This window comes from Phocoena phocoena, chromosome 14 (assembly GCF_963924675.1).
Source record: "Phocoena phocoena chromosome 14, mPhoPho1.1, whole genome shotgun sequence".
NCBI classification, from domain to species: Eukaryota; Metazoa; Chordata; class Mammalia; order Artiodactyla; family Phocoenidae; genus Phocoena; species Phocoena phocoena.
Window position 1 is genome coordinate 5,862,638 of NC_089232.1, and position 27,574 is coordinate 5,890,211.

At 49.1% G+C, this 27,574-nt stretch overlaps 1 protein-coding gene across 2 annotated transcripts in view; it reads left to right on the forward strand.

Annotated features, from left to right (window-relative positions):
- Nucleotides 1-27,574, forward strand: part of TBC1D8 (TBC1 domain family member 8) — a 123,456-nt gene that overhangs the window by 80,123 nt on the left and 15,759 nt on the right. For both annotated transcript variants that reach the window (XM_065890718.1, XM_065890719.1), the window contains exons 6-15: nucleotides 11,215-11,422; nucleotides 12,753-12,947; nucleotides 13,877-14,053; nucleotides 15,330-15,480; nucleotides 17,040-17,254; nucleotides 18,100-18,217; nucleotides 20,996-21,281; nucleotides 22,056-22,185; nucleotides 22,322-22,420; nucleotides 23,006-23,074. In XM_065890718.1, the coding sequence (XP_065746790.1) occupies nucleotides 11,215-11,422; nucleotides 12,753-12,947; nucleotides 13,877-14,053; nucleotides 15,330-15,480; nucleotides 17,040-17,254; nucleotides 18,100-18,217; nucleotides 20,996-21,281; nucleotides 22,056-22,185; nucleotides 22,322-22,420; nucleotides 23,006-23,074 (1,648 nt within the window). The remainder of the gene's footprint in view (nucleotides 1-11,214; nucleotides 11,423-12,752; nucleotides 12,948-13,876; nucleotides 14,054-15,329; nucleotides 15,481-17,039; nucleotides 17,255-18,099; nucleotides 18,218-20,995; nucleotides 21,282-22,055; nucleotides 22,186-22,321; nucleotides 22,421-23,005; nucleotides 23,075-27,574) is intronic.

Genomic DNA, 27,574 nt, shown 5'->3' on the forward strand with positions numbered 1-27,574 from the left:
CATCTTGTTTAATATGTCATTTAAAGCTTGTGTTTCCTTATTTATTTTCAATTTGGATGATCTGTCCATTGGGGAAAGTGGGGTGTTAATGTCCCCTACTATATTGTGTTACTGTCAATTTCCCCTTTTGTGACTGTTAGCATTTGCCTTATGTATTGAGGTGCTCCTATGTTGGGTGCATAAATATTTGCAATTGTTATATCTACTTCTTGGACTGATCCCTTGATCATTATGCAGTGTCCTTCTGTGTCTCTTCTAATAGTCTTTATTTTAAAGTCTATTTTGTCTGATATGAGAATTGCTACTCCACCTTCTTTATTTTGATTTCGATTTGCATGGAATATCTTTTTCCATCCCCTTACTTTCAGTCTGTATGTGTCTCTAGGTCTGAAGTGGGTCTCTTTTAGACAGCATATATATGGGTCTTGTTTTTGTATCCATTCAGCCAATCTGTGTCTTTTGGTGGGAGCATTTAGTCCATTTACATTTAAGGTAATTATCGATATGTATGTTCCTATTCCCATTTTCTTAATTGTTTTGCGTTCGTTATTGTAGGTCTTTTCCTTCTCTTGTGTTTCTTGCCTAGAGAAGTTCCTTTAGCATTTGTTGTAAAGCTGGTTTGGTGGTGCTGAACTCTCTCAGCTTTCGCTTGTCTGTAAATGTTTTAATTTCTCCATCAAATCTGAATGAGATCCTTGTTGGGTAGAGTAATCTTGGTTGTAGGTTTTTCCCTTTCATCACTTTAAATATGTCTTGCCACTCCCTTCTGGCTTGCAGAGTTTCTGCTGAAAGATCAGCTATTAACCTTATGGGGATTCCCTTGTATGTTATTTTTCCCTTACTGCTTTTAATATTTTTTCTTTGTATTTAATTTTTGATAGTTTGATTAATATGTGTCTTGGTGTTTCTCCTTGGATTTATCCTGTATTGGACTCTCTGCACTTCCTGGACTTGATTGACTATTTCTTTTCCCATGTTAGGGAAGTTTTTAACTATAATCTCTTCAAGTATTTTCTCAGACCCTTTCTTTTTCTCTTCTTCTTCTGGGACCCCTATAATTTGAATGTTGGTGCATTTAATACTGTTCCAGAGGTCTCTGAGAGTGTCCTCAATTCTTTTCATTCTTTTTTCTTTATTCTGTTCTGCAGTAGTTATTTCCACTATTTTATCTTCCAGGTCACTTACCCATTCTTCTCCCTCAGTTATTCTGCTATTGATTCCTTTTAGATAATTTAAATTTTCATTTATTGTGTTGTTCATCATTGTTTGTTTGCTCTTTAGTTCTTCTGGGTCCTTGTTAAACGTTTCTTGTATTTTCTCTATTCTATTTCCAAGATTTTGGATCATCTTTACTATCATTACTCTGAATTCTTTGTCAGGTAGACTGCCTATTTCCTCTTCATTTGTTTGGTCTGGTGGGTTTTTACCTTGCTCCTTCATCTGCTTTGTGTTTCTCTGTCTTCTCATTTTGCTTAACTTTCTGTGTTTGGGGTCTCCTTTTCGCAGGCTGCAGGTTCATAGTTCCCATTGTTTTTGGTGTCTGCCCCCAGTGGGTGAGGTTGGTTCAGTGGGTTGTGTAGGCTTCCTGGTGGAGGGGACTAGTGCCTGTGTTCTGGTGGATGAGACTGGATCTTGTCTTTCTGGTGGGCAGTTCCACGTCTGGTGGTGTGTTTTGGGGTGTCTGTGAACTTAGTATGATTTTAGGCAGCCTCTCTGCTAATGGGTGGTGTTGTGTTCCTGTCTTGCTAGTTGTTTGGCAAAGGGTGTCCTGCACTGTAGCTTGCTGGTCATTGTGTGGAGCTGGGTCTTAGCCTTGAGATGGAGATCTCTGGGAGAGCTCTCTCCGATTGATATTACGTGGGGCTGGGAGGTCTCTGGTGGTCCAGTGTCCTGAACTTGGCTCTCCCACCTCAGGAGCTCAGGCCTGACACCTGGCTGGAGCACAAAGACCGTGTCAGCCACACGGCTAATTCACAGAACCAGGTGGTGGAATGGAGTGGACAGTCACAGTGGAAGGAGAAGGCACCCCCCAGGAGGAGGATGGTGCTGCAGGTTCCCCTGTTGTGACACACGCGCCCCTGGCACGTGGCCTGTGCCGTGTGGAGGGCAAGCTGAAATTTCACTCTTTTAAATGGCTGAGCAGTATTCCCTTGTATACATACACCACATCTTTATCCACTCATCTGTTGATGGACACTCAGGTTGTTTCCGTATCTTGGAAATTGTAAATAACACTGCTATGAACATTGGGGTGCACGTATCTTTTCGAATTAGTGTTTCTGTTTTGTTTTTTTTTTCAGATATATACCCAGGAGTGGAATTGCTAGGTCATATGGTCCTTCTGTTTTTAGTTTTTTGAGGAATCTCCATACTGTTTTCCATATTGGCTGCACTGATTTACATTCCCACTAACAGCGTAGGAGGGTAGGTGTGAGGGTTCCCTTTTCTCCACACCCTCTCCAGCATTTATCGTTTGTAGACTTTTTGATGATGGCCATTCTGACTGGTGTGAGGTGATATCTCCTTGTGGTTTTGATTTGCATTTTCCCAATGATTAGCAATCATTTTTAAGCCTACGGTTTGGTGGTATTAAGTACATACATTCATGTTGTTGTGTAACCATCAACACCATCCATCTTTAGAGCTCTTATGTTTCAAAACTGAAACTCTGTCTGCATTAACACTAACTCCCCACTGCTTCCCCAGCCTCCGGCACCCACCCTGCTCCTTTCTGTCTCTTTGAATCTGCCTCCTCTAGTGAAATCCTACAGTATTTGTCTTTTTTGTGACTGCCTTACTTTGCTTAACCTGATGTCCTCAAGGTTCTCCCATGCTGTAGATTGTCAGAATCTCCCTCCTTTTTAAGACTGAATAATACTCCAATGTATGTTTATACTGCATTTTGCTTACCTGTGTATCCATCAGTGGACACTGTGTTCCTTCTGCCTTTGGCTGTTGTGAATAATGGTGCTATGAACATGGATGTGCAAATATCTCTTTGAGACTCTGCTTTCAGTTCTTTTGGTCACATGCCCAGAAGTAGAATTGCTGGATCATATGGTATTTCTAGTTTAAGGTTTTAGGAACCACTAGTCATTAAAACTTTTTTTTTTTTAATCATTCATCTATTTTACCATTCCTATTATTCCTTAAACATGTCTACTGCCTTCTCTGAACGTTTAGGGGAATGTGTGTCTTTCTAATTAGTGGTCTCTGAATGGCAGTGTCTAGGAGTTTTCATGCGTTCAGAAAGAATTCAAAGACCCTTCCTGCTGTGTGTGCATATTTTAAATCGATCATGTATACAAGTGGAGTTTGGGGTAAAACTCCACTGAATTTCACTTGGTTTTGCGTCATCTCTGTAATCTGAGAGTTCCTTTGTAGGGTGGGGCTGCTGCCCAGCACTCCTGTGAGCGGGGGCCCTGGGGCCAGCGCCGCCTTTGGCCTTACGACTCCCAGTGCCCAGCTCCTCCCTGTACCTCTGGCCCCAGGCTTCCCATCACTGTCTCTGGCTTCTCAGGGCCGGGAATGATCTCGGGTGCCCTTGGCCTGCAGTAGCTTGAAGCAGGCTTTCGGTTCCCAGCCAGAGATTGAAGTCAGGCCACGGCAGTGACAGCGCTGAATCCTAGCCACTAGACCAGTGGCCAGTGGCAAGGCCCTGGTCCTTCAGCTTTGCAGAAATGAATTCCCACAAAGAGACGGAAAGTAGTGAAACAAGTGAAGTGTTTATTAGGAGGAAAAAGGGTACATGTGGCTCGACACACGGGTGGGCCCAGAGAGAGAGTCTTGCCCCCGTGGTAGTTTGAATCGCTTTTATAGGGCGTTTCTTCCAGGTTTCCTTTGGCCAATCATCTTGCTTTGCTTGATTCTGAGTCCATATTTTGTTTATCTCAGGGTCCTCCCATCTGTGTGTGCGCACCTCTTAGCCAAGGTGGATTCTAGCAAAGAGACCTCTGGGTGGGTTGACATCACTCCCTTTTTGACTTCCAAAGAGCCTTTCTGCACATGTGTAGTCGTGAAGGTCTCCTTGACTGTGAGAACGAGGAATGTGTGGTCTCTTGAACTCTTATCTGGGCAGGGCTCAGCTCTTCTCTTGATCCTGCTAGTTTGGAGTATCTGTCCACAGGGGGCAACTCCAGCTGCTCAGCCTGGGGCCCAGCTATTTCCTGCCTCAAGAAGACAACCCAGTACAAGGGAGCCACTCGTGCCCATATTTCTTCAACTACCTCTATATAGTTTGGTACCTCAGTGCTTTTAGTCCAGCTTACAAAGACCTGTTAAAGATGAAGAAACCCATCTCCATTGTATAGGCTGTTAAAAGGGCTCATGGAGACTACCAGCTAGAGCTTTGACTTCTTTCACCATGTTTGCACGTAGATGTGCAGGTGAGGGAATTGTAACCAGGTGGTTTTTGGAAGGGGAGGCCAGCTCGTAGCTGTTGTGTTCTGGTCAGTCCCCTGGGCTTTGGGATCTCAGGTGATTCTTCACAAATTTCCTGATGTTCTAGCACGGCTGTACTTCCAGATGTGGCATTTTTAATTTGGGATAGAAATGAGGAAAGGAGAGGAAAGTGGAAGGTCTGTAGCACTTAAGACCCTTTGGGAAAAATCATCCATTTTGGAAGAAAACTCAGTGGTGTTGGGACTCTTCCAGAAACAGGTGAATTCTACAAGGCTGTCCGCCCCGCCCCCGCAAGCCCTGGAAACTTGTAGAGAGGGGAGGAGAGAAAGGGCAAAAAGGACCCCAGTGATGGCCAGTGGTGGAGCTGCCTGGCCCATGGGTGCCCGGGTCCCCAAGACGGATGGCAGAGTCCTGGTCCATGGCACGTTTTACTGGTCACGGCACTTTGAGTGACTTCCTCCGCAAGTGAAAGGCGTGCCATTCCCGCTAGTTCCTGGCGGGTTCTCGCTTGAAGCTTTCTGTCCTGGAGACATTGGCCTGTGGACATAAACAGGTAATGACTCAGTCAACTTGACATCCTGCCAAGACAGCCCAGGTTGAACGTTGAGGAAAACAGTCTCTTCATGCTAAGGGTACAATCACAGGGTCTGGAATGCTCCTCCGCCCCCCTTTTGTTGATGTATTTTTACTTCCCTTCCCAGATAACCGCTTTTTTTAAAAAAATGAATTTACTTATTTATTTATGGCTGCGTTGGATCTTCGTTGCTGTGCGCAGGCTTTCTCTAGTTGCAGTGAGCCAGGGCTACTCTTCGTTGTGGTGTGTATATTTCTCATTGCGGTGGCTTTTCTTGTTGTAGAGCACGGGCTCTAGGCACACGGGCTTTAGTAGTTGTGGCGCGCGGGCTTCAGTAGTTGTTGCACGCGGGCTCAGTAGTTGTGGCTTGCGGGCTCTAGAGTGCAGGCTGAGTAGTTGAGGCGCATGGACTTAGTTGCACTGTGGCATGTGGGTTCTTCCTAGACCAGGGATCGAATCTGTGTCCCCTGCATTGGCAGGCAGATTCTTAACCACGCTGCCACCAGGGAAGTCTCAGATAACTGCTTTTAAAAGGTGCCTTGGGGTCTGATTATGGATTAGTTATGCCTGCAGCTTGGTCGCTCCCCTGGGACTTAGGGGCACAGAGCAGACGGAGCTCAGACCTCCCAGGAGAGCAGGGATGATGGGCCAGGGCATGCGCACCGCGGTCCAGCAGACACGTTAGGGCTGGCGGGACTCCCCAGAGGACGCCCTGGACCAGGGACCCTCCAGGTGCAGCTACAGGATCCAGGGGGGCAGGGGGACTGAGGCCGGGGAGGGGGTTTCCTGGAGGGAGACTGGAGGGAATGAGGGAACAGATTGATTGGCCCTGATACTTCAACCAGGAAATATCGATTCTGAAGGTGCGAAGCATAGGGTGAGAAGAGTGTAGCCCACTATTTTAGGGGGGTGAGAAGGGAGAGGTGATGGGCTTCCCTGAGTCTAAATTAAATAACATCTTCATTGAAATTCATTTCGACGGGCTGAGAATGCTACAGGGAGGCTCAAGGCAGTGCAGTAAATGGCCTCCATTTCCCACGCTGTCAGTATCTAAAGGTGAACCGTGGTGGCCTTGGGGGCTGATGTCCTCAGTGGAAAGCCCTCCTCTCCGTCGCCTGGCTGACCCTTCACTCTCCGGACTGGCTTTTCAGACCCTCTGGGGCCTTTCCCACCCAGATTCATCCCTTTTCCTGCTCTTCTCCTTCCCTCTAGGAAGGCCCAGGCTTGCAGGGGTGATGTAGTTGACTTTGCATCCTGATTCTGGCTCAGAGTCCTCTCCAGGGGCTTCTGCAGCCCCAGAGCGCCCAGCCCGCGTTCTGGGGGGAAGTCCGCGCCCCGCTCCCTGCAGAGCCCTTGCTGCTCCGTGCTTGACAGGAGGCGCTGGCTCTCTCTGGGACAGGACGGAGAGCGGAGGATGGCGGCAGGAGACTCTTCTCAGCTGTAAGAGTCTCATAGATGTCCAGGCCTGTTGAGTTCTGGTCTGTCAGGGCCCCAGGGGTGGATTTTCAAGGGAAAATGGGGGGACTGTGGAGCCAGCTGAGTCCTTCACACAGCCGCCCGTCGTCTGAGGGCCAGGTTGGCCTCCCGTCCCCTGAGGTCCTGGGCTGCCGTGTGCTCTGTGCAAGATGCCGCATGGCAACGGCTCCCGTCGTTTCATTGGTGCTCGTGGGGCATCACAGGGGAAAGCTGTTTTGAATAAACACACGTTTGAGAAAGGCAGTGTTTTCTGTGCAGACTTGGGTGGGAAGGAGAAGCACGTGTCTGGCCTCTCTGCCTTGTTTCTACATTGCTGGTCCTTGGTAGTTCCCAGAGTTTGAAATGCACCAGCAGGCACATAACTGAGAGCCTCTGCAGTCTCTGTGTTTCTTCATGAGGCAGCCTGGCTGCAGAGCCCTGAGTGTTCCAGAAAGGCAGGAGGTGGCTCCAGGGATGGGATGTCCTTGCACGCCTCCCCAGCCCATCTCTTAGCCTGAGTTTGGGGAAGCATGGGGCCTTGAAGCAGCTGTAGGTCTGCAGACTCACGTAAGTTTGTCTTTGTGGGATAAATGATGTGAGGGAGTGAGAGTTGGTGTGAGGCCTGACACAGTTCTTCTCCCAGAAAAGGTTATGAGGGGGGAGAGAGAGAGCCACACCTGTTTCTGATCCATCTTTACCTAATCCAGGAAAGAAAAATCTCATTCTAAGTTATGCAGAGAAACAAAAGAACTACCTATTGCTTAATTTCTCGGGTCTGAGGTCTTAGGACTGGCACCTGAAATTTAAAAAAGAAAATCTATTTATTTGGTTGCATCGGGTCTTAGTTGCGACAGGCCGGCTTCTTAGTTGCGGCACATGGGCTCCTTAGTTGTGGCACGCGAACTCTTAGTTGCGGCACCGTGTGGGATCTAGTTCCCGGACCAGGGATCGAACCCGGCTGCCTGCATTGGGAGTGCAGAGTCTTAACCGCTGCGCCACCAGGGAAGTGCCCTGAATTTTTAAAATGTGTGCGTATAGCCTAGAATTTTCTGCATAGTTGTTATGTCTGATTGCACATGTTAGTTTCGTCTTCGACAGCAAACTTGGTGTCCACTGCTCTGTATTCTGGTCAACCCACGTGGTTCCTGGTTCCTAAAACGGCATGTATCTAGGTTGGATGACTCGTGGCCCCTTCCCCTGCTGTTCTGTGGCCTGTGCCCGCCGCCCCAGCGGTGAGCACCGTGGGCGGGCAGTGTCTCTAGGGCTGATGGCTCGGCTCACTCCATCATCGCAGGGCGCTTCTGCCAGGGCCACAAGCCTGGGATTGGCTGCCACTTTCTGAGGGTAAGGTCATGACCTGCGTCTGGTGGTCTGTATGGAGGAACAGTGGAGATATTTACTAAGCGTTGGAAGGTCCGAAAGGCCAGTTGTGACCAGTGGGCTTTGTTTCTCTGCTGTTCAGAAAGAGGACATGATATATTTAGCATCAAAACGACCACCCGCTGGGAAAGGGCCCTCAAGGCTGGCAGGGGTGCGGGGTTGGGGCTTGTGCTGGGCTTCCCCAGGGGCTTGTGGGTCCCCCATCTCTCAAGGTGTCGTGTTGTCATCTCAGCTACGTTAGAACATTAAATATCACATATAACTCATATTTCAAGGTGGGATTGGAAGAGAGCTTTCTAGTAGGGAGGAAGGAAGATAATTTAGGAAAGTCGTCCCCCCCCCTCCCGCTGCTGCTTTCCTTTTGGTAACTTGAGGTCACTGGGCTCTGGCTACGGAGTGTGGGAGAGACAGACCTCTACAGGGCAAGGAGAACAGCCCCGAAAGGAGGACAGACACCGCGCGTAGCTGCGCCGAGGCCGCAGAGAAGGGGGCTGAGCCGAGCTGACGGCTGGCGCAGCAGGTGCACTGAACAGAAAAGATTGTTTTTAATCCGCCTCAGACAACTGAACACCTTAGTCTTAGTCTGAAGGCTTGGGCACAATGTAAATATACATGCAAGTCCCCCGACCCTCCCTGTAGCTCCACACAAGCTGCTATGACCCTTGCCCTGTGTTACTTGCCTGTGTTACTTGCCCTGTTCTCACCTCGGCTCCAGCCATCTCCCCAGGAGGCGGGGATGTGCGTCCAGAAGGAAGAGCCAGCAGTTGGATCTGGCAGTGGCTGCAGCCACATATGTCAGACGTGTGCGGGTGAAAGCACTGGCCTCACTTCCACCGGAGCCGCATATACTCTGAGGACAAAGATGTAAGTTCTCCAGTCAAACGTGCTAGACGTAGGTCTGCTCTCAGGGGTCGGGGCTCACCTGGAGGGGCCTTGCCTCCCATTCTCCCAGAGCACGAACTTCTAGGGCAACCACGGCACTTTCCTGTGTTCTCCCAGCTCCTCTCTGGAAGATGCTCAGGCCACCCCCTCCTCCTCTTTTTTCTTAATGGTATTGAACACATTTGCTTATTTGTTGTATCTCTTTTTTGGGGGTGTCATATCTGTTCACGTCTTCTGTCCATTTAAAAAAGAACTGAATTGTTTGCCCACTTTCTATTGAATCGTAAAAGATCTTGATATATTCTAGATACAAGTCCTTTTTCCAGATATGTCTTTTGACAGTAGGTTTTTTTTTTTTTTTTTTGCAGTACGCGGGCCTCTCACTGTTGTGGCCTCTCCCTTTGCGGAGCACAGGCTCCGGACGCGTAGGCTCAGCGGCCATGGCTCACGGGCCCAGCCGCTCCGCGGCATGTGGGATCTTCCCGGACTGGGGCACAAACCCGTGTCCCCTTCGTCGGCAGGCGGACTCAACCACTGTGCCACCAGGGAAGCCCTTGACAATAGTTTTTATGGCCTGTGGCTTGTCTTTTCATTATCTTAACATCACTTTTCAAAAGCAGAAATTTAATTTTTTTTTTTTTTGTGGTACACGGGCCTCTTGCTGTTGTGGCCTCTCCCTTTGCGGAGCACAGGCTCTGGACACGCAGGCTCAGTGGCCATGGCTTACGGGCCCAGCCGCTCTGCGGCATGTGGGATCTTCCCAGACTGGGGCATGAACCCGCGTCCCATGCATCGGCAGGCGGACTCTCAACCACTGCGCCACCAGTGAAGCCCAGAAATTTAATTTTTGATGCAATTCAATTTTGAATTTTTTTGTTTGTGTTTCAGGTTCTACTGGGAAGTATTTGTGTAAACCAATTCTCAAAGATTATCTTCCAGTTTTTCATATAGAAGTTTTTTTTTAAGCTAAAAGATAGGGGTTTTTTCTTAAGCTATTTATAGATTGAGTCTATAAATTGAGAAGTTCTGAAGTTTTTTCTTTTTCTTCCTGCTTTATTGAGCTCTAAGTTGCAAATAAAAATGCATATATTTAAGTTAGAAACACAAAGATTTGATACTTGCATACACTGTGAAATAATTATCACAGTCAAGTTCTTTAACTCATCCATCACCTCTCAGCCCCCTTGGAAACAGCCATCCACGTTGTAGCAGGTATTTAAGGAGCTGCAGTTTCGGAGCACTGTGACTGGAGCCATCTCGATCTGTGGAATTTGTATCATTTCTCTCTACGCCCAGAGGGCTTTCTGGACGTGTGCGTATCTTCTCTTTGTGAGCCTTGAAGAGTAAATTCTGTGGACTGCCGCATCTCTGTATGATGTCTCCTGGGAAGACACTTGCACGAGGGTCTGAAATGAGGTCTGGGTTGGAAATGAGAGCTAGGGCGGAATGGGCATCTGTGTGGGAAGGAGGTGAGGTCCCATCTCAGGGGCTCCACGACCAGATTGTGTCTAAAAAATCACTTGGACCTCCGTGCGGAGTCCAGGGTGTGGAGTTCAATATCTTGCATTTACGCAACATTTGAAGATTTGTTCTTTTCCTAGAAGAAAGTACCTTAATTTTTTTTTTAAGCTAATATGTGGTCAGGTGGAAAATTTAAGCAGAATCAGAGTGGAAAGCAGAAATCCCACTATGCGGAGATAGCCACTGTTAACATTTTAGGGAAAGTCTTTCTACGTGTCACTTTCTGCAAATTTTCTAGAATTTATGTAAATGTGATCATACCGTAGATGCTATTTCTAACCTGCTTTTTCTCTTTTACAATACTGTGGACATCATTTTATATTCACAGGGAGGGCTTCCCTGGTGGTGCAGTGGTTGAGTCCGCCTGCCGATGCAGGGGACGCGGGTTCGTGCCCCGGTCTGGGAGGATCCCACATGCCGCGGAGCGGCTGGGCCCGTGAGCCATAGCCGCTGAGCCTGCGCGTCCGGAGCCTGTGCTCCACAGCAGGAGAGGCCACGGCATTGCGAGGTCCACGTACCGAAAAAAAAAATATATATATATATTCACAGGGATCCCCTGAAGCAGAAAGTTTAGGTGTTATTTCCATTTTACAGATGTCAGGATGAGACACCAAGTCTCATCCAGGGGTGCACAGTTAATAAGGAAGCTACAAGGTCGTATTTTGACTCTGAGCAAAGTCTAATTCTATCAGATAAACCTAGAATGCTTATTTCATGTGACAAAGACAAGTTTTTACTTCTGTTCTTTGGAATTTTTCCTCCTAAAATTCTGGGTTATGACATAAATTCACTGGTATTTTTAAATGTTGTGATTTGGCTGCCTTGTTGCTTGATTGGGTTTGAGAGCCAAGATTCAGGGTATGGGGGGGTGCCCTGGGGAGGACCTTTCTGCATCCCCTTCTATGTCAGGTTGTGCCGAGGGGTTAAGAGTGTTTTCCTCCACAATCTAGTGCGTTCAGTCACTATTCCTGCCTCTCTCTCTCCCCTCCCTCCTTCACCAGGGACCTGGAAGCCAGGGCACAGAACGAGTTCTTCCGGGCCTTCTTCAGGCTGCCGAGGCGGGAGAAGCTGCACGCCGTCCTGGACTGCTCCCTCTGGACCCCGTTCAGCCGCTGTCACACGGCCGGGCGGATGTTCGCCTCCGACAGTTACATCTGCTTTGCTAGCAAGGAAGCTGGCTGCTGCAAAGTTATCCTCCCGTTCCGAGAGGTAGACCGGTCTTCCTCCTGTCGGGGAGCTGTGGTTGCTGTGAGACGGGGCGTTGGCGGGGATGGGTGCTCACGCTGCAAGGCTCTGCCACCGAGGATGGGCGGGGCTGGAGAGATGCATAGCCTGAATTGACCAGGGGCCTTTGCTTGTTCTGTTGTTGCCTGGCAACCTGAAATTTGCATAGACCTGAATGGTGAGAACAGGGCACCCTGGCCTCCGCATTATTGATAAAGCTGTTATTATAAAGTACCAGCTTAGCAATGAAAGCTTTTCCAACAGCCCTTAGGGATGAATCCTTCCCTTTCACCCACAAAAGGGAAAAGAAAAAAAAGGGGACTTACAAAAAGCATCATCTTTTGAAAATAAATGTCAAATTGCTTGGTTTTTATACCCTCCTGGAACTTTAGGTAAAAATTTAGAAACATGCTTCCTTTCAACTGTAAAATTCTACAATTCTGTTCTTGGAAATGGAGTCTGCTTCCACATCTGATGAGCTCAGTACTGTGGTTTCAGGGCATGTCAGCTGTGACAGGACCCACGGCTCTGTCACATGTCAAGACTTCCAGATTCTTGCTATTATAACATATGAACTAAGTACTGTTCAGAAAAACTCAATTTTTCCATTCATGTGATTGACCTCCATTTTTCTGTAGCAGGTGTCTTCATTTTACAAATATTCCTACTTATGAGTGGAGGAAGAAATCCTGGATTGCCTTATGTAGTTTTTTTTTTTTTTTTTAACTGTGGTAGCGTATACATAACATTTACCATTTTAACCGTTTTTAACTGTTAGAGTTCACTGGTACTGGGTACATTCACGCTTGTTGTGCAACCATCACGAGAATTTTTTCATCTTTCCAAACTGAAACACTATCCCCATTAAACAGTAGCTTCCTGTTGCCCTCCCCCAGCCCTGGGGACCCACCGCTCTGCTTTCTGTCTCTATGAATCTGACTCCTTTAGGCCCCTCATATCAGTGAAATCCTACAGTATTTGCCCTTTTGTGATTGGCTTATGTCACTTAGCATAACGTCCTCAAGGTGAATCCAGACTGTAGCACCTGTGAGAATATCCATCCCTTTTAAGGCTGAATAATATTCCATTGTATGCAGAGCCCACGTTTTGGTTCATCCAGCCGAGGGCACTTGAGTTACTCCCACTTTGTGCCGTGGTGCCTATGCCGCATTCCGTACTTTCTAACTTCGTACCAGGTCCTTATTGCAGTTACTGGGTTTTGCCTTCTCTCTCGGGATGTTTTCCGAATATGCAGTTAAACGCCTGCCCGTCTTCTCTCTTGCTGTGCCTCTGTGCGCATGACTGTTTGTAACAGGTCGTGAGCATTGAGAAAATGGAGGACACGAGTCTGCTGCCAAACCCCATCATTGTCAGCGTCAGGAGCAAGATGGCCTTCCAGTTCATTGAGCTCACGGATCGCGACAGCCTGGTGGAGAGTCTCCTGGCGAGGCTGAAGCAGGTGCACGCCGACCACCCCGTGCACTATGACACCACACGGGATGAGGACCTGGTATGATCCTTGGAAACTGTGGGATCCCGTAAACTGAAAATCCCTTTTTTTCAGCACCTCGAGGCCAGGGGTCTCCAAAGGGGTGTGCACGTAACGATGATCCACTTGGGTACCAGAAAAATGTAAGCAATGATTGTAGCAGACGGTGTGGTATCATCTCTGATGGCACCGGTGTCCTGAGTGGGTGTGGCAGGGTTGGAGGGTTGATGGGGACTCACCCACAGGTTGGAGGATGCCCACAGGATGCCCCCCTGACAGGTTACAGGGATAGATGGGGTATACCCATGTGTCAGAGGGATTGACAGGCCACCCCCTCAGAGGTTGGAGGGTTTGGTGGGGAATCAACCCACAGGTGAGTGGACACCCTCTTTACTGGTTAGAGAGGTCAGTGCCCCCCCATCCCCCCGAGGTTGGAGGGGATGATGTTATTTGGGGACGGATATAAGTTTTGCCGAAAGAGATGTTGCGTTGTCGTTAAGATGGGACAGCTGCAAATATAGACCCGGATCTGCTGGGACCCAGTCCCTAATTCTTTCACACCCATCCCCCTTCTTTCTGGACCTCTTTTCATCCAAGTAGTGACAGGAGGAAGGGAGGGAAAGTCTCTCAGTACCTGAGAGCAGTTTTCTCGAGATGGCCATCCTCAGTTCTGAAAGCTGAGGGCGCGATGGTGCTTTCCCAACCCCACGGGGGCAGTGCTCTGTGTGCCATGAGCAGCCTCGCCGGGAAGGCGCCGTGTGGACCATATTCCTTGCCGAGGATCAAATCTCTTGGGTCTAGTGTTAGTCTGTGTTTCCCGGAAGTCCTAAACAGAGAGGCGTGTTTGAGTTTGTTAATAGGCTCCTGCATCCAAAGGCAAAACAAAGACTGTCTTATAATGAGGGCAGTGACTTCTCTCTCATTTTTTTTTTTTTTTCCTCCCCATGCAGACTTCGTCTGTGTTTCATTCAACAAGCATGTGCGGTGACCACAGGTTTGGGCGTATTGAGATGGTGTCTTCTCAAAATAGCGAGGAAAGGGAGAAAGAGATGAGCCCGCAGCTGCACCCCGAGGCCCTGGTCGCCGGTTTCCGGCGGTCGGGCAGCCAGAGCCCCGACTCGAGACTGGTGGGTGATGAGGCTCTGCCCTAGCCACCAACGGGCACAGGCGGAGGTGTCAGGGGCGTGGCTTCCCGCGGGCCCTGGAGGGTGGGCCTGGTGTGGCACTGGGGACACGTGATGCGCCCTCTTTGCCTCCCTCTTCTCCTCATTGGCAAAAAGGGGAAGTGATCAGTGGTGCTAGTGGCCTGAGAGTGCGTCCCGGTGGGTGAAGGATGTGGTGGGACGTCAGAGGGCCATGGCTCTCCCCACCTGCCCCTCAGGTGGCATCCGTCCATGCCGTCCCTTGTGGGGTTTCCGGGTGCAGAACAAGTCTATCTCCTTTTATCCGGTGGTGTCTGTGTGGCTCTTTGGTACACTGTTTCTTTTTTGTACCCTGGCTGTCTTCTAGTTTTACTGAACTAAAAATACTTTTGTCACATTTGTATAGTTTTCTCCTCTGTAGGGAGAGTCTGAGGGCAATGCCTGTATGGTAAATAGACTAGAAATCATGCTCTGAGATGGTGCCCTGGCACGAGGGGTGCTGTGTTGGGACCATGAGTACCAGGGTGGCCATGAACATGATTGCTGCCCCTTGGCCGCTTAATGGCTCGTGTATCATAGATCGTTAGCTTCATTCATTCAGAACTGAGCCTTCTGATGTACTTTACAGAGATGCTCAATGAATGCTCGATGAAACACGTAAGAATATTGAGTGTATGTAACGTCAGTATTCTGTAAACGTCTCCCATTACTAGAGAATACAGATAATTAAAAGCATACATAAACATCTTGTTTAAAAGGCACTAGAAATTCCTGTCAGCTAGGAATTCTAAAGGATTTTAAAAATCCATAATTTTAAAGGATTTTCAGTCACCTAGAGACATCGTGTCTTTTTCATCTCTGCTAGTGAGAAGAATGTAAGTTTTTCAGATTGGCGGTTTTTCCCCTGGCTGTCAGAAAGTTCCAGGGAAATCACGAGAGCCCCTTGCTCCACTTTGCCCTCTGAGCTGACCCGTTTCGGCAGCTGGCTTGGTGTCAGCATCCGGAGAGGCTTCCCCACCCAGCCCTACCCCACCCTCCCATCTGCTCTGGGCGTTTTATCAATATTTGTGTCAGTGCTCCCACTGGGCCCTGAACCCCTGAAGGGCTGGTCCCCTGTTCCTGGTGGAGGTTCAGGAGTATCCGCTGAGCGAATTGCCTGTCACCATTGGTCCCTCCGTCAGCAGAAGGAGCCTCTCTCTGTGACGGGTTGTGGAGGGTGCGGACGACCTTCTTTGTACATGCAGCGTGTTTCCACTTGCAGCCCAGAGAGCAGATCAAGATGAGACTGTGGAACGACCACTTCGTAGAGTACGGCAGGACCGTGTGCATGTTCCGTACGGAGAAGATCCGGAAGCTGGTGGCCATGGGGATCCCCGAGTCGTTACGCGGCAAACTCTGGCTCCTTTTCTCTGGTAAGCGTTTCAGGGGTCTACAGGCCAACTTTTATTTCTGGAGCGGACACGGGACAAAGGCCCCGACCTGGGCAGTGTGTGTGCGCAGAGGGGTCCCCTCTGCCTGTGACGTGTCCGACCGGGGACCTCAGGACCTTCCCACGTTGGCTGTGATGTCCTGGGTCAGTGCAGGGTCTGGCCAAGGGATCGCGTCTCCTTTAGAAATGACTGTGAGTCTCTTCGTTGTCCCCAGAATTCTGTTCAGGACGCCCTTGACGTGCAGCGTCTTTCTAGGACGTGAGTCCTGAAGTAGAGGACACGAACACATCTGCAGAAGGTGTTCAGTTGCGTGTGTTGTAGTGAATCCCTCAGTGCACGCTTCCTCTCGCCCCTCTGTGGAGGGCGCACAGCGTCCCCGCGAGGCAGAGCCGCAGGGTTTTCTCTCCCGCCTGCGTCCTCCTGCTGCACCGCTGGACCGGGGACTCTCCTGCTGCTGCTCTGGGGCATCTCTCATCAGGACACTCGCTGACGGAGGAGCCGAGGCTGGGGCCGCGGTCCCCAGAGGCGTTCCGAGCGGGCATTTCTCTGTCAGCCGTTTGGTGCCACGCGGCGGAGCGGCTGGGGCCCTGCCAGCAAGAAGGGAAGGCCCTGTGGTCCAGGACAGTGTGACTGCTGCCCCTTTCAGGATGCTAGGGGTGGGGTGGCCAGGGCTCCGCCTGCCCCGGGGACCCTGCTGTGCTCTCCCGGAGGCTAGGCCTGGGGACCCGTCCTCCCCGCGCCCTGTCCCTGTTCCTCCCTCCGTCGGCCTCCCCCTTGGTCACCTCTCTCCTCCCTCTTCCCCGTCTCTCCCCGAAGTCGCCCAGCCCCTCTCCTCTGCTGCCCGAGAGGCCCAGACCCAGACCCGATGCTGGTCGGCTCCTGGGCGCTGGGGCTGCTGAGCGGGTGTCTACTGGTTCCTCTCCTCCCAGCGCTCACCTTGTTCCACAGGCCGAGTCTCCCCACTGCCTCCTGGCCTGTCTCTCTCACTGCCCGCCAACAGCATGCCCATGAAACCTTTCCTCTGTCAGATGAGGGTATTTTTGTATTTAATAAAATACAGGGGACTTACAAAAAGCATCCTCCCAGTATTTTTGTGTTTAATAAAAACAGTCCATATTCATATGGAGCAGCAAGCAAAGAAAGTGACACGGCTCAAAATCCCACCACCTAAAGTACACACACACACACACACACACACGCACACACACACACACACACACACACACACACACACACACACACCAGTTCTGTTACCAGGGAATACAACTTATTAAAAGCATAGTAATAAAGCTATTTCTAGTGTGAGCTCTTTCCCCCTCTCTATAAGGTTATTCTTAGAAAAGCCATGTTATTTCTTTTTTTCTTCTCTTTTCTTCTTAGCAGAACTGAAGTTCCTTTTGGTTGTGTGTGGTCTCAAACTATTTTTTATGTCCCTCAGGTAGCAGGACCCCACTGAGGTCCTCTGACCGGACAGGCCCCTCCCCATGTGGACTCTCTCCTGGTAATCAGTCCCCCTTGAAACGTTACTTTTAAATCATCAGATGCCGTCACTGACCTCGCCTCGCATCCCGGTTACTATGGCAACCTGGTGGAGGAGTCCATGGGAAAGTGTTGCCTGGTGACAGAGGAGATAGAACGGGACCTGCATCGCTCCTTACCGGAGCACCCCGCCTTCCAAAACGAAACGGGGATCGCTGCTTTGAGGAGAGTCCTGACGGCCTATGCCCACCGGAACCCCAGAATCGGGTACTGCCAGGTGAGCTGTGCGCTGCGGGGTGGAGGTCATAGCCCCCGTCCCGGGCTGCCACCCAGGCCTCGGGTCTGTGTTCTCAGCCGTCTGTACCGAGGACTGTTGTGTGGAGGGAATCAACCTCGTGTAGTCAGGCTGATGATGCAGAAGGAGCAACGTCACCCAGTGCCCGGGGAGAGCGTTGCACAGGCTGGGCCTCTGTCCACGGGAGGCCGTGCAGTCTTCACGGTCTCCGGGCCTCCACTGCAGGACGGTATCCATAAAGCTGCCGTGGGAGCTTTCTCCCTCCAGACCGTACAGAAGTCATAGGGATTCTTTTTTAAATGCTATTTGGGGAGGAAAAAGCTGTTTGGGGTGGATCGCTTTCCTCCAGGATGCACGAGTGGAGGTAAGACATCCTCTGAGTGGTAAACAAGCACAAAATAAAACCCCGGCACGAGGCTGGGTGAGAGAAGCTACTGACCCTTAAAAACAGAGGATTTTAAACTTTGTCTCCTGTACGTAAGCGAAATTAGTGGGTGAGTGTGGGTGTGTGTGTCTCTGTCCGAACGTAGACACAGAGACAGCTGGGTGGGATCTGAGCCTGAGGCGTGCTCCACAGCCCAATCCAGCATTACACCATGGGCTCAGGGATGGAGCGGTGGCTGGTCGCTCAGCCCGGTGTGTCTTGGGAGGCCACGGTGACACCGTGGTCGTTCCAGCTCAGTGTCGCTGTGGGTGGGTACGCTGGGTCTCTCATCATGCAGTCTTGACTTCTGCAGATCACTTGGGCTTGTGTGTTATTGAGTGTCTCTGTGGCACTGTGTGGCCTTGTCAGTAACTGTCCCCTCCCCTGCGAACCCCCTGAGCAGTCCATGAACATCCTGACCTCCCTTCTGCTGCTATACGCCGAGGAGGAGGAAGCCTTCTGGTTGCTGGTTGCTGTGTGTGAGCGGATGCTACCCGACTACTTCAACCATCGAGTCATTGGTAACTGCCTCCTCCCTCCTCCTCTGTACCCGGGGGTAGTGACCGAGCCAGGGCAGAGATGTTGATCACCAGTCCTGGTTGTAAAGTCCCCTGTGCCACTCAGCTAGTCTCTGCACAAACACCGTTTTGACTCTTGAATTTGCAAAACTAACTGTGTAATTCTCTGCACAGTTTGGGCAAAAGGGTGGAATGTGGCAACCTGATTGCTCTCTTGCCACAAACTCTTACAGATTTTGGATAAAGAACAAACGAATTATGCGGATAGCTGAACTTCAGGAAAGAAAAACCTAGGCGCAAAAAGCAAATCAAAAAGTGAAAACCAAAGAGATTTTTCACTGATGCTGAGGCCTGGAAAGGGAGGGGGGTCTGCTCCTGGTACCCAAGGAGTTTGTGCAGACAGGAGAGGAGGGGAGTAGAGCAATACTGGAGACCCTTGAGGGCCGACATGAAGGGCAGAGGAGGAAAATGCCTCACTTACAGCTTGATCGTAAGAAAGCACATTTATGGCTGCCTGGGCTCTGGGCAAACCTGTGTTTGACCCATCAGTGCTCAAGCACTTGAGCCGCTGTCCTTCGTGCGGTTGAGATTGGAATTTGCATCCTCTCTGTGGTCCAGCAACCTCCTTGTGGGGAAAAGGACATAAAAATTGCTCTGGCCTGGTGATACTCTTAGGGACACTTTTTAGTAATCCAGAATGAGAGATGGAGATGGCCTAAAATTAGGGTGGCAGCCATGGGAACAGAAACAAAAGAACCAATTCAAGATGGAATTTGGCAAAGGAGTGGATGTAGGGACAAGGCAGGAAGATGATGCTTGAAGGCTGAAGTCTACGGACCAAGGGAGTGTGATGACCACTCGGAGGAAGGTGGGGTGGGGCTTGGCTGGGAAGGAGGTGGCCTTTTGGTGACCTCTGACTGTCCTCCTCGGCCCCCTTCCTGTGCCTGAGTGGTTAATTGGTTTCCTTCCCTTTTCACCTCATATCGCGCGAGGTATTTAATGTTGTACAGAGCAGCAAGGAGTAACCAGAACCTCGCAGTCATTGGGAAGCATGTTGTCCAAGCCCTCATTAGGTGAAGAGTGTTGCTGTGGGGCAGATGGTACTCAACAGTGATCAGTAGACCCTCCATGATAATGTGACCACCACTGCAATACAGGGTAGAACATTTGGAACATTTCCATAACCCACAAAGTTCCCTTCTGCCTCTTCCCTGCCACACGCAACGCTTGGTACTGACTTCTGTCACCACAGATGAACCTGGCCTATTTTTGAACTTGGAATAAACATAATAATAGAGAATGTTCTGGCTTCCTTCGCGTAACACAACGTTGTTGGTGCATCAGCAGTTCCTTTTCACTGCTGAGTAGTATTTCACTGTACATTCATACCATGATATGTTCATCCAGTCACCTGTTGATAGACATTTGAGTTTCCAGTTTCTTCTATTATAAGTAGAGTTGCAATGAACATTCATGTATGAGTCTTTTTGGAATGTATATTGTCAGTTTTCTTTGTCTTTACCCAGGAGTAGAATTCCTGGGTCTTAGTTAGATGAATGCTTAACTTTATAAGAAACTGTCAGTTTTCCAAAGTGGATGAAATGCCTTCATATTATCTCACACCAGCAATGTGTGAGAGTTCCAGTTGCTCTGCATCCCTGTTAGCACTTGGAATTGTCTTTTTAATTTTAGCCATCCTAGTGGGTAAGAAGTGGAATGTCATGATGGTTTTAATTTGCATTTCTCTGATAATTGTTAATGATGTTGAACCTGTTTTTCTGTGCCTACTGGCCATTTATTTATCATCACTTTTGAAGTGTCCAAATTTTACCTCTTTTTAGAAAAAGATGTGGTTATTGATTTCTTACAACTAAGTTGTATCAGTTCTTTATTGTGATTATGAAACCTCTGTCAGGTATATGTATCGCAAATATTTTCTCCAAGTCTGAAGTTTGCATTTTCATTTCATTAATGGTCTCTTTTGAAGAACACCAGTCGTTAATCTTGATGAAGTCCAATTTGTAATTTTTTTCTATGGTTAATGCTTTTGTGTCCTAAGACATTTGCCTTTTTCCTGTATTTTCTTTTAGACGTTTTTTAGCATTAGCTTTTATACTTAAGTCCATGACACATTTCAAATGTATTTTTCTGTATGGTGTGAAGTAGGAGGTAAGGTTCTTTCTTCCCCACGCCATGCAGATATCCACTTGATTTGGCACTATTTTTTGTTTTTTTTTTTTTGTCCATGCTGTGCGGCTTGCAGGATCTGAGTTCCCTGACCAGGGTTTGGACCCGGGCCCACAGCAGTGAAAGCGCCGAGTCCTCACCACTGGACCGCCAGGGAATTCCCAATTCACAGCTTTTTTTTTTTTTTTTTTTTGCGGTACGCGGGCCTCTCACTGTTGTGGCCTCTCCCGTGGCAGAGCACAGGCTCCGGATGCGCAGGCTCAGCAGCCATGGCCCACGGGCCCAGCCGCTCCGCGGCATGTGGGATCTTCCCGGACCGGGTCACGAACCCGCGTCCCCTGCATCGGCAGGCGGACTCTCAACCACTGTGCCACCAGGGAAGCCCCACAACTATTTTTTGAAAATACTGTCCTTTCCCCGTAGAATTACCTTGGTCAAAACATCAAAAACCAGTGAACTAACTAAGTGCAAGTCCTTTTCTGGTCTCCAGTCCCGTTTCATTGTTGTGCATAGCTCAGAGTCATTTTAATTTGGGGCTGACTTTGGAGGGAGTGACTCTCTCCCCAGCCACATCTCTGTGGCCTCCTTTCCCAGGGGCCCAGGTGGACCAATCGGTCTTCGAGGAGCTCATCAAGGAGCAGCTCCCCGAGCTGGCAGAGCACATGCAGGACCTCTCGGCCCTGGCGTCCATCTCCCTCTCCTGGTTCCTGACACTGTTCCTCAGCATCATGCCCCTGGAGAGCGCGGTGAACGTGGTCGACTGCTTCTTCTATGATGGCATCAAGGCTATCTTCCAGCTGGGGCTGGCCGTGCTGGAGGCCAACGCCGAGGACCTGTGCAGCAGCAAGGACGACAGCCAGGCCTTGATGGTCCTCAGCAGGTGGGGACCGCCTGGGGTGGAGGGGCAGCAGCGGGACTCCAGGAGCCAGACGGCAGGTCCAGGCGGCTGGGCTGTCGCTGTGGGAGTTCTTCCACTCTACCACTCGTCACCCCATGTGCCCCCAGGGCCAGGCCATCAGGCAACCCCGTCACCCGTGTGCGGTGAGGACTCTGCCTTCCCTCGCTCCTGTCCGCCAAGTGAGAGGCAGGAGGGGCGAGGGTATCGGTGCCTTTCTCTGAGCAGGTTCAAGTGTCCTGAGTCTAGAGGGGCTCATAGTGGCCTTGAACGGGGGCGGGCAGGCAGACACGGGAAAACGTGGGCCTCAGGCCGCCAGCTGGAGGATTTGGACATTTTGTGCATAGGGGATGGTGCATTGCAGGGAAGGCAAAGTCCCGCGAAGCTGAGGATGGGCACCCGGGTCCCTTGGAGCTGAGGGCAAGTTGGATGACAAATGAAAAGCTCCTTTTCAGAATACTGTGGAAGCTTAAAATTGCAGTATGCACAAGATTTTGTATTTATGTCACTGGAGGGTCACAGGCCCCGGGAAACCTTCCCGTAGCGCCCAGGTCTACAAGTCTGGCTTCACGCACGTCTCTCGTTTTCTCTAAAATGAGTGTAGCAGTTGCTGCCTGGCACTCCTCCCACTGTTTGGAGGCAGACGAGCTGGTTTGACAGTGGCTGCCACGTGTCCAGGGGCCCCTGTGAAGGTGGCAGGTGTCGCATGGTGCCCAGGGGAGGGTAAACCTGTGCTTTTCCGGTGGATGGTGTGCCCAGGTTTCTGGATCACATCAAGAACGAGGATAGCCCTGGACCCCCACTAGGCAGCCACCATGCCTTTTTCTCGGATGACCAGGAGCCCTGTCCTATGACCGACATTGCCGACCTGATCCGGGACTCCTACGAGGTACCTGGGCCCCATCCCTGCCCCACCCCAGCTCTCTTGGGAGATGGACTTCCAGGGAGGTTTTCCAGGCTACTTCTGTTTCCTGTATGGATGCATAAGGGATTCTGTGAGTGAGTGAACCCCTCCTTCCCTGCAGAAATTCGGAGACCAGTCTGTGGCTCACATTGAGCACATGCGCTGCAAACACAGGATCAGGGTCCTCCAGGGCCACGAAGACACCACAAAGCAGAATGTGGTGAGTAGAGGCCTCCTGGGAACCACTGCTCCTGGCCGCCAGGTGCTGACCTGGGCTGGGTCCCCTGCTGGTCTCCTAACAGGAGAAAGCCAGCTTTTTTTTTTGCATTGAATTAACAACTTGACAGGGTGAGCTGGTGGAGAAAGAGCGTGGGTTTAGTTTGAGAGTCAGATTGTGAGCAGACTAACTACTGTGAGCCTCGGTCTCCCCGATTGTAGAATGAGGATAATACTAACCACCGTATGGGCTTAAATGAGGGACAGTATAGAGCATGCCCGGCACCGCGGGCCTGCAGTGTTGATGGCTATGCAGGAGGAACTTCCTGCCCAAGCTGTCGCCTTGCTACTGTTTACTCCCATTAGGACTTAAAATGCTTGTCCTGAGTCATGGACGTGTGAATCAGAAAAGTTGAGGATAAAAAGCCCTGAGAGAGCCGCCATAAAGTGATCTCTGTGATGGGAACAGACTCTGTCCCGGGAGGAGCTGGGCGCCTGGCGTCCACCCCAGCGGGACGCGCCCTCTCGGCCTCTGGTCCTCCCAGGGGCGGGCAGAGTTCACTCCATGACCGTTTGTTCTTTCCTCAAGCTGCGAGTCGTTATCCCCGAAGTCTCAGTCCTTCCAGAAGACCTAGAGGAACTCTACGATTTATTCAAGGTAGGAAAATCTGGGAGGATGAGGGAGTGACAGGCCCTGAGCCAGGCCCCAGCTGATGTCATCGCCTCCCTGCGGGAGGGTGCAGAGGCTGGAGGGGTCAGCATGTGCCTGTTGGGTGGCAGCGAGGCTGGAGCGGCCCCCCGGCCAGCACTGGCTTGGCCGTGCCTCCTGGGCCCGAGCACGGATGCTGTTGCACTCGGCTGAGAGGCCCTCAGTGCTGGTAACATGTCCTTCACTGCCCTAGGCTGAGTCCCCAGTCAGTAGTGGATTCAGGGACTTCCCTGGTGGGGCAGTGGTTAAGAATCCGCCTGCCAGCGCAGGGGACCTGGGTTCGATCCCTGGTCCAAGAAGATCCCACATGCCGCGGAGCGACTAAGCCCGTGAGCCACAACTACTGAGCCCATGTGCCACAACTACTGAAGCCCGTGCGCCTAGAGCCCGTGCTCCACAACAAGAGAAGCCTGCGCACCACAATGAAGAGTAGCCCCCACTCACCGCGACTAGAGAAAGCCCTCGCACAGCAACAAAGACCCAATGCAGCCAAAAATAAATAAATTTATTTTAAAAACTACAAAAAAAAAAAAGTGGATGCAACAGTGACCCTTATTGAAATTATCACCTCGTATACTTTTTTCTACTATTATTTTTTTAAATTGAAGTATAGTTGATTCACAATGTTGTGTTAGTTTCTAGTATACAGCACAGTGATTCGGTTATACGTATATATATTCTTTTTTAAAAAAATATTTATTTATTTATTTGGCTGTGGCTGGTCTTAGTTGTGGCAGGCAGGATCTTTGTCGTTGCCGTGTGCGGGGTCTTCGTTGCAGCATGCGGGATCTTTTTCATTTTCTAGTTGCCACATGCGGGATCTTTAGTTGCGGCATGCACGTGGGATCTAGTTCCCTGAGCAGGGATCGGACCGGGCTCCCTGCATGGGGAGCGTGGAGTCTTAGCCACTGGACCACCAGGGAAGTCCCATATGTATATTCTTCTTCATTATAGGTTTTTACAAGATATTGAATACAATTCCCTGTATCACCTCAAATACTTTTTAATCATAACCTCACCCACATGACGCGTGTACATATTCTTGTGTTTGTGTGGCTGGTCTGCCTGACTTCATGTTCTCTTTTCCCCTGATGCTGTCATTAACACTTTTTCACATTGCCCTATGGTCTTACTCATTTTTAAATCATTTAAAACCTGTCATGTTGGTAATACTTAACATGCTGAACTGTATTTCGGCTATTTGGATATTTAGGTGGAAGCCTTGCTGAATTAAATCACCCTGCAAAGACCATTTTCAGGTGCCTTTTCTCTTGCTCAAAACAGTCAGTAAAAATGGGGAAGAGAGGCAGACAGTGGACCCACTCCCGACAGCCTGGCAGTGAAGCGGGGAGAGGACAGCCGCAGAAGGCAGGCCAGCCTGGAGGAGTCGGCCACCGGAGCTGTTCCGGTGGGGCCTCTGAGCCGCCAGCACTTCTGCGCTCAAATGGCTGCGTGCTCAAGATGATCCTAAGCAGCACTTGGGTTTCCTGAGCAGAGCCGCGGATACTGTCAGACCCTTCCTGTGGCTGTCGTGTCCCGTCTCCCTGTGGTCACTGACATGGGTGGCTGGCTTAGTAGGTTCCCGGCACTCCTCACGCCTGGTCAGCAGGATGCGCGATGAGTCCTCAGGCTGCGTCTCCTGTAAACATCACCGGGTTTCAAGTTTTATAGTTTCCTCTGTTGCATGAAGAGAAAATACGAAGGCAGAGGTGACTTAGTGTCCCACACCGCCACCTCTCTTTGACTTTCAAGGAGGAAAAACAGGGAGTACTAGAAACACAAAAGCAGGTTAACAAACGTGTTGTTTAGCATAAAACGTCTTTCCCTTATTTAGGGCTAACGTCTCAATTTGAGAGAATAAGACGCGTCTCACATTTGAATTTATATGACTTAAGAGACTGCCTTAAATTCATCATAAAAATAAGTTTCGTTAAGTACTAACTGTATCATTAATCTTTCATACAAGGAGTATTTAAAGAAGACAGCTATTTCCTGTGTCCTATTTCTATTCTGTGAACAATGTGGGTGAAATTCATTTTCGTATTTTTTTTTTTAGCTCTGCAGGCCTTTCATTTGTGTAGGACTAACTATGAATAGAAACTTCAACTATAAATACAAGACCAATTTCAAAATGCACTTCCAAAAGAAATTCCAGGACGATAGCGTCATCATCACGGTGTCTAATTCCATCATACAGCCTGAGGTGCCTCCTCTATGTGCCCAGAGCCATCCTCACCGCCACAGAACCCCCCTCAGGCTGTCCTCCTCCGCTCCCACTTCCCCCCTTGCTGCTGACCTTCCCTGAATTCCCTTGGCTTTCATAGTCTGGCCTCTTATATTTTAATGCTTCTTTAAGTACTGTGAGGTATAATGGTCCCTAGTTGGGTTTTACATGCATCTCTTGTCTCTTGAATCAGAAATTTGTTTTCCCAAGGAAAAGGGCCACATAGAGATACCCTTACATTGTTGTATAAATATGTGATAGGGTCTTATTAAGGAGTCCATTCCTTAACTTCATTGCCTCCTTCCCTAAGCCTGGAACGTACAGGTGTGACCATTCTCTATGTTAACAAGGAATAGCCCGCCCTGTCTTCTTTACATACTCTTTCCTATTAAAGATGAACAGTGGGTACTTAATGAAATCTATTTTTATTCTGAATGGAAAGCAATCTTTCTTTTATGCCTTAATGCAATTCTTTCTTTTCTTTCAGTTTTATTGAGGTATAATTGACCTACAGCACTAAGTTTAAGGTGTACAGCATAATGACTTACATGTATTGCGAAATGATACGCAGTAAGTTAACATCCATCATGTCATATATTTATAGATACAAAAAAAAAGAACAAAAATGATTTTTTTCTTGTGACGAGAACTTTTAGGATCTACTCTCTTAGCAACTTTCAGATATACCGTACAGCACTGATAACTATAGCTGTCATGTTGTACATACATCCCAGGACTTATTTATCTTATAACTGGAGATTTGTACCTTTTGACCCCCTTCACCCCGTTCTATAACCCGCACCCACGGCCAGCCCCAGCCTCTGGTAACCATGAATCTGATCCTTTTCTGTGACTTTGGGTTTGTTTGAATTTATTTTTGGCTGCGTTGGGTCTTCGTTGCTGCACGTGGGCTTTCTCTAGTTGCAGCGAATGGGAGCTACTCTTCGTTGCGGTGCGCAGGCTTCTCATTGCAGTGGCTTCTCTTGTTGTGGAGCACGGGCTCTAGGCGTGTGGGCTTCAGTAGTTGTGGCACGCGGCTCAGTAGTTGTGGCTCGTGGGCTCTAGAGCACAGGCTCCGTAGTTGTGGCGCACAGGCTTAGTTACTCTGCAGCATGTGAGTTCTTCCCGGACCAGGGTTCGAACCCGTGTCCCCTGCATTGGCAGGTAGATTCTTAACCACTGCGCCACCAGGGAAGCCCATGTTGCTGTTTTGTTTTTTTTTTAGATTCCACATATGAGATCATATAGTATTTCTCTGACTTATTTCACTTACCGTAATGCCCTCGAGGTCCGTCCAGGTTATAAAGCAATGTTTTAAATTACGTAAATTTAGATTTGCAATGTCTGTCCCTTATCCTCTGAAATTGAAAACAGCTTCATTAGTCTTCTCTCTTCAAGTAAGATGGGAACAATATAATACACACTTGATGTCATTGACTACTTTTGGAAATACTCAGGACCTGAAACAGTGCCTGTGACATTTTTGTAGATTCAGTATCTACAGATCTTTTCTCATTCTTCTTTAATGGCTGCAGGATTTGATGGTAGGGCTTAACCATACTTTATTAACCATTCACCTGCTGAGGGACATTTATCTCATTTCCAATTCTTTCTGCTTTATAAACAGTGCTGTATCAAGCATGCTTGTGCCTTTCTTGGGACACCTGTGCTGCTGTTTCTGTAGGATGGGTTCCTTAGGGATGCACAAACCAAGTTTTAGTCACTATTGCTAAAGCGTTTTAGATTTTTCAAATTTCAGTTCTACTGATGATGTCTAAGGGTGCTCATTTCCTATGTTCCCCACTCACCCAGCATTTAACGTTATGGATCTTTCAAAATTTTACTAGTTGTGTAGAAAATTGCATTTCATTTTGACTTACATTTGTTTACTCATAAGTTTATTGGCTAATCATATACTTTCTTGTATCACCTCTTCATATCCTTTGCCTGTTTTTATATTGACTTGTTTTTCTGTAGGATTCTGTGTAAACTGGTTGTACTAGTCCGTGGCCTTTATAACTGTTTTCTTCTGGGTAGGATTCTGAGGGCCTCTAGCATCACAGGATGGCGAATATACACGCAAATTCACAGTGTGTCTTGGGTTTGAGGAATGGGAATTTAGCAGACCTTTGTTTCACACTTGAACATTCTTATGGTACTTTTCATGATTCTGCAAAGGTTATTTAAGGAACATGGCTCCAGATAATATGCAGTAAAATTATAAA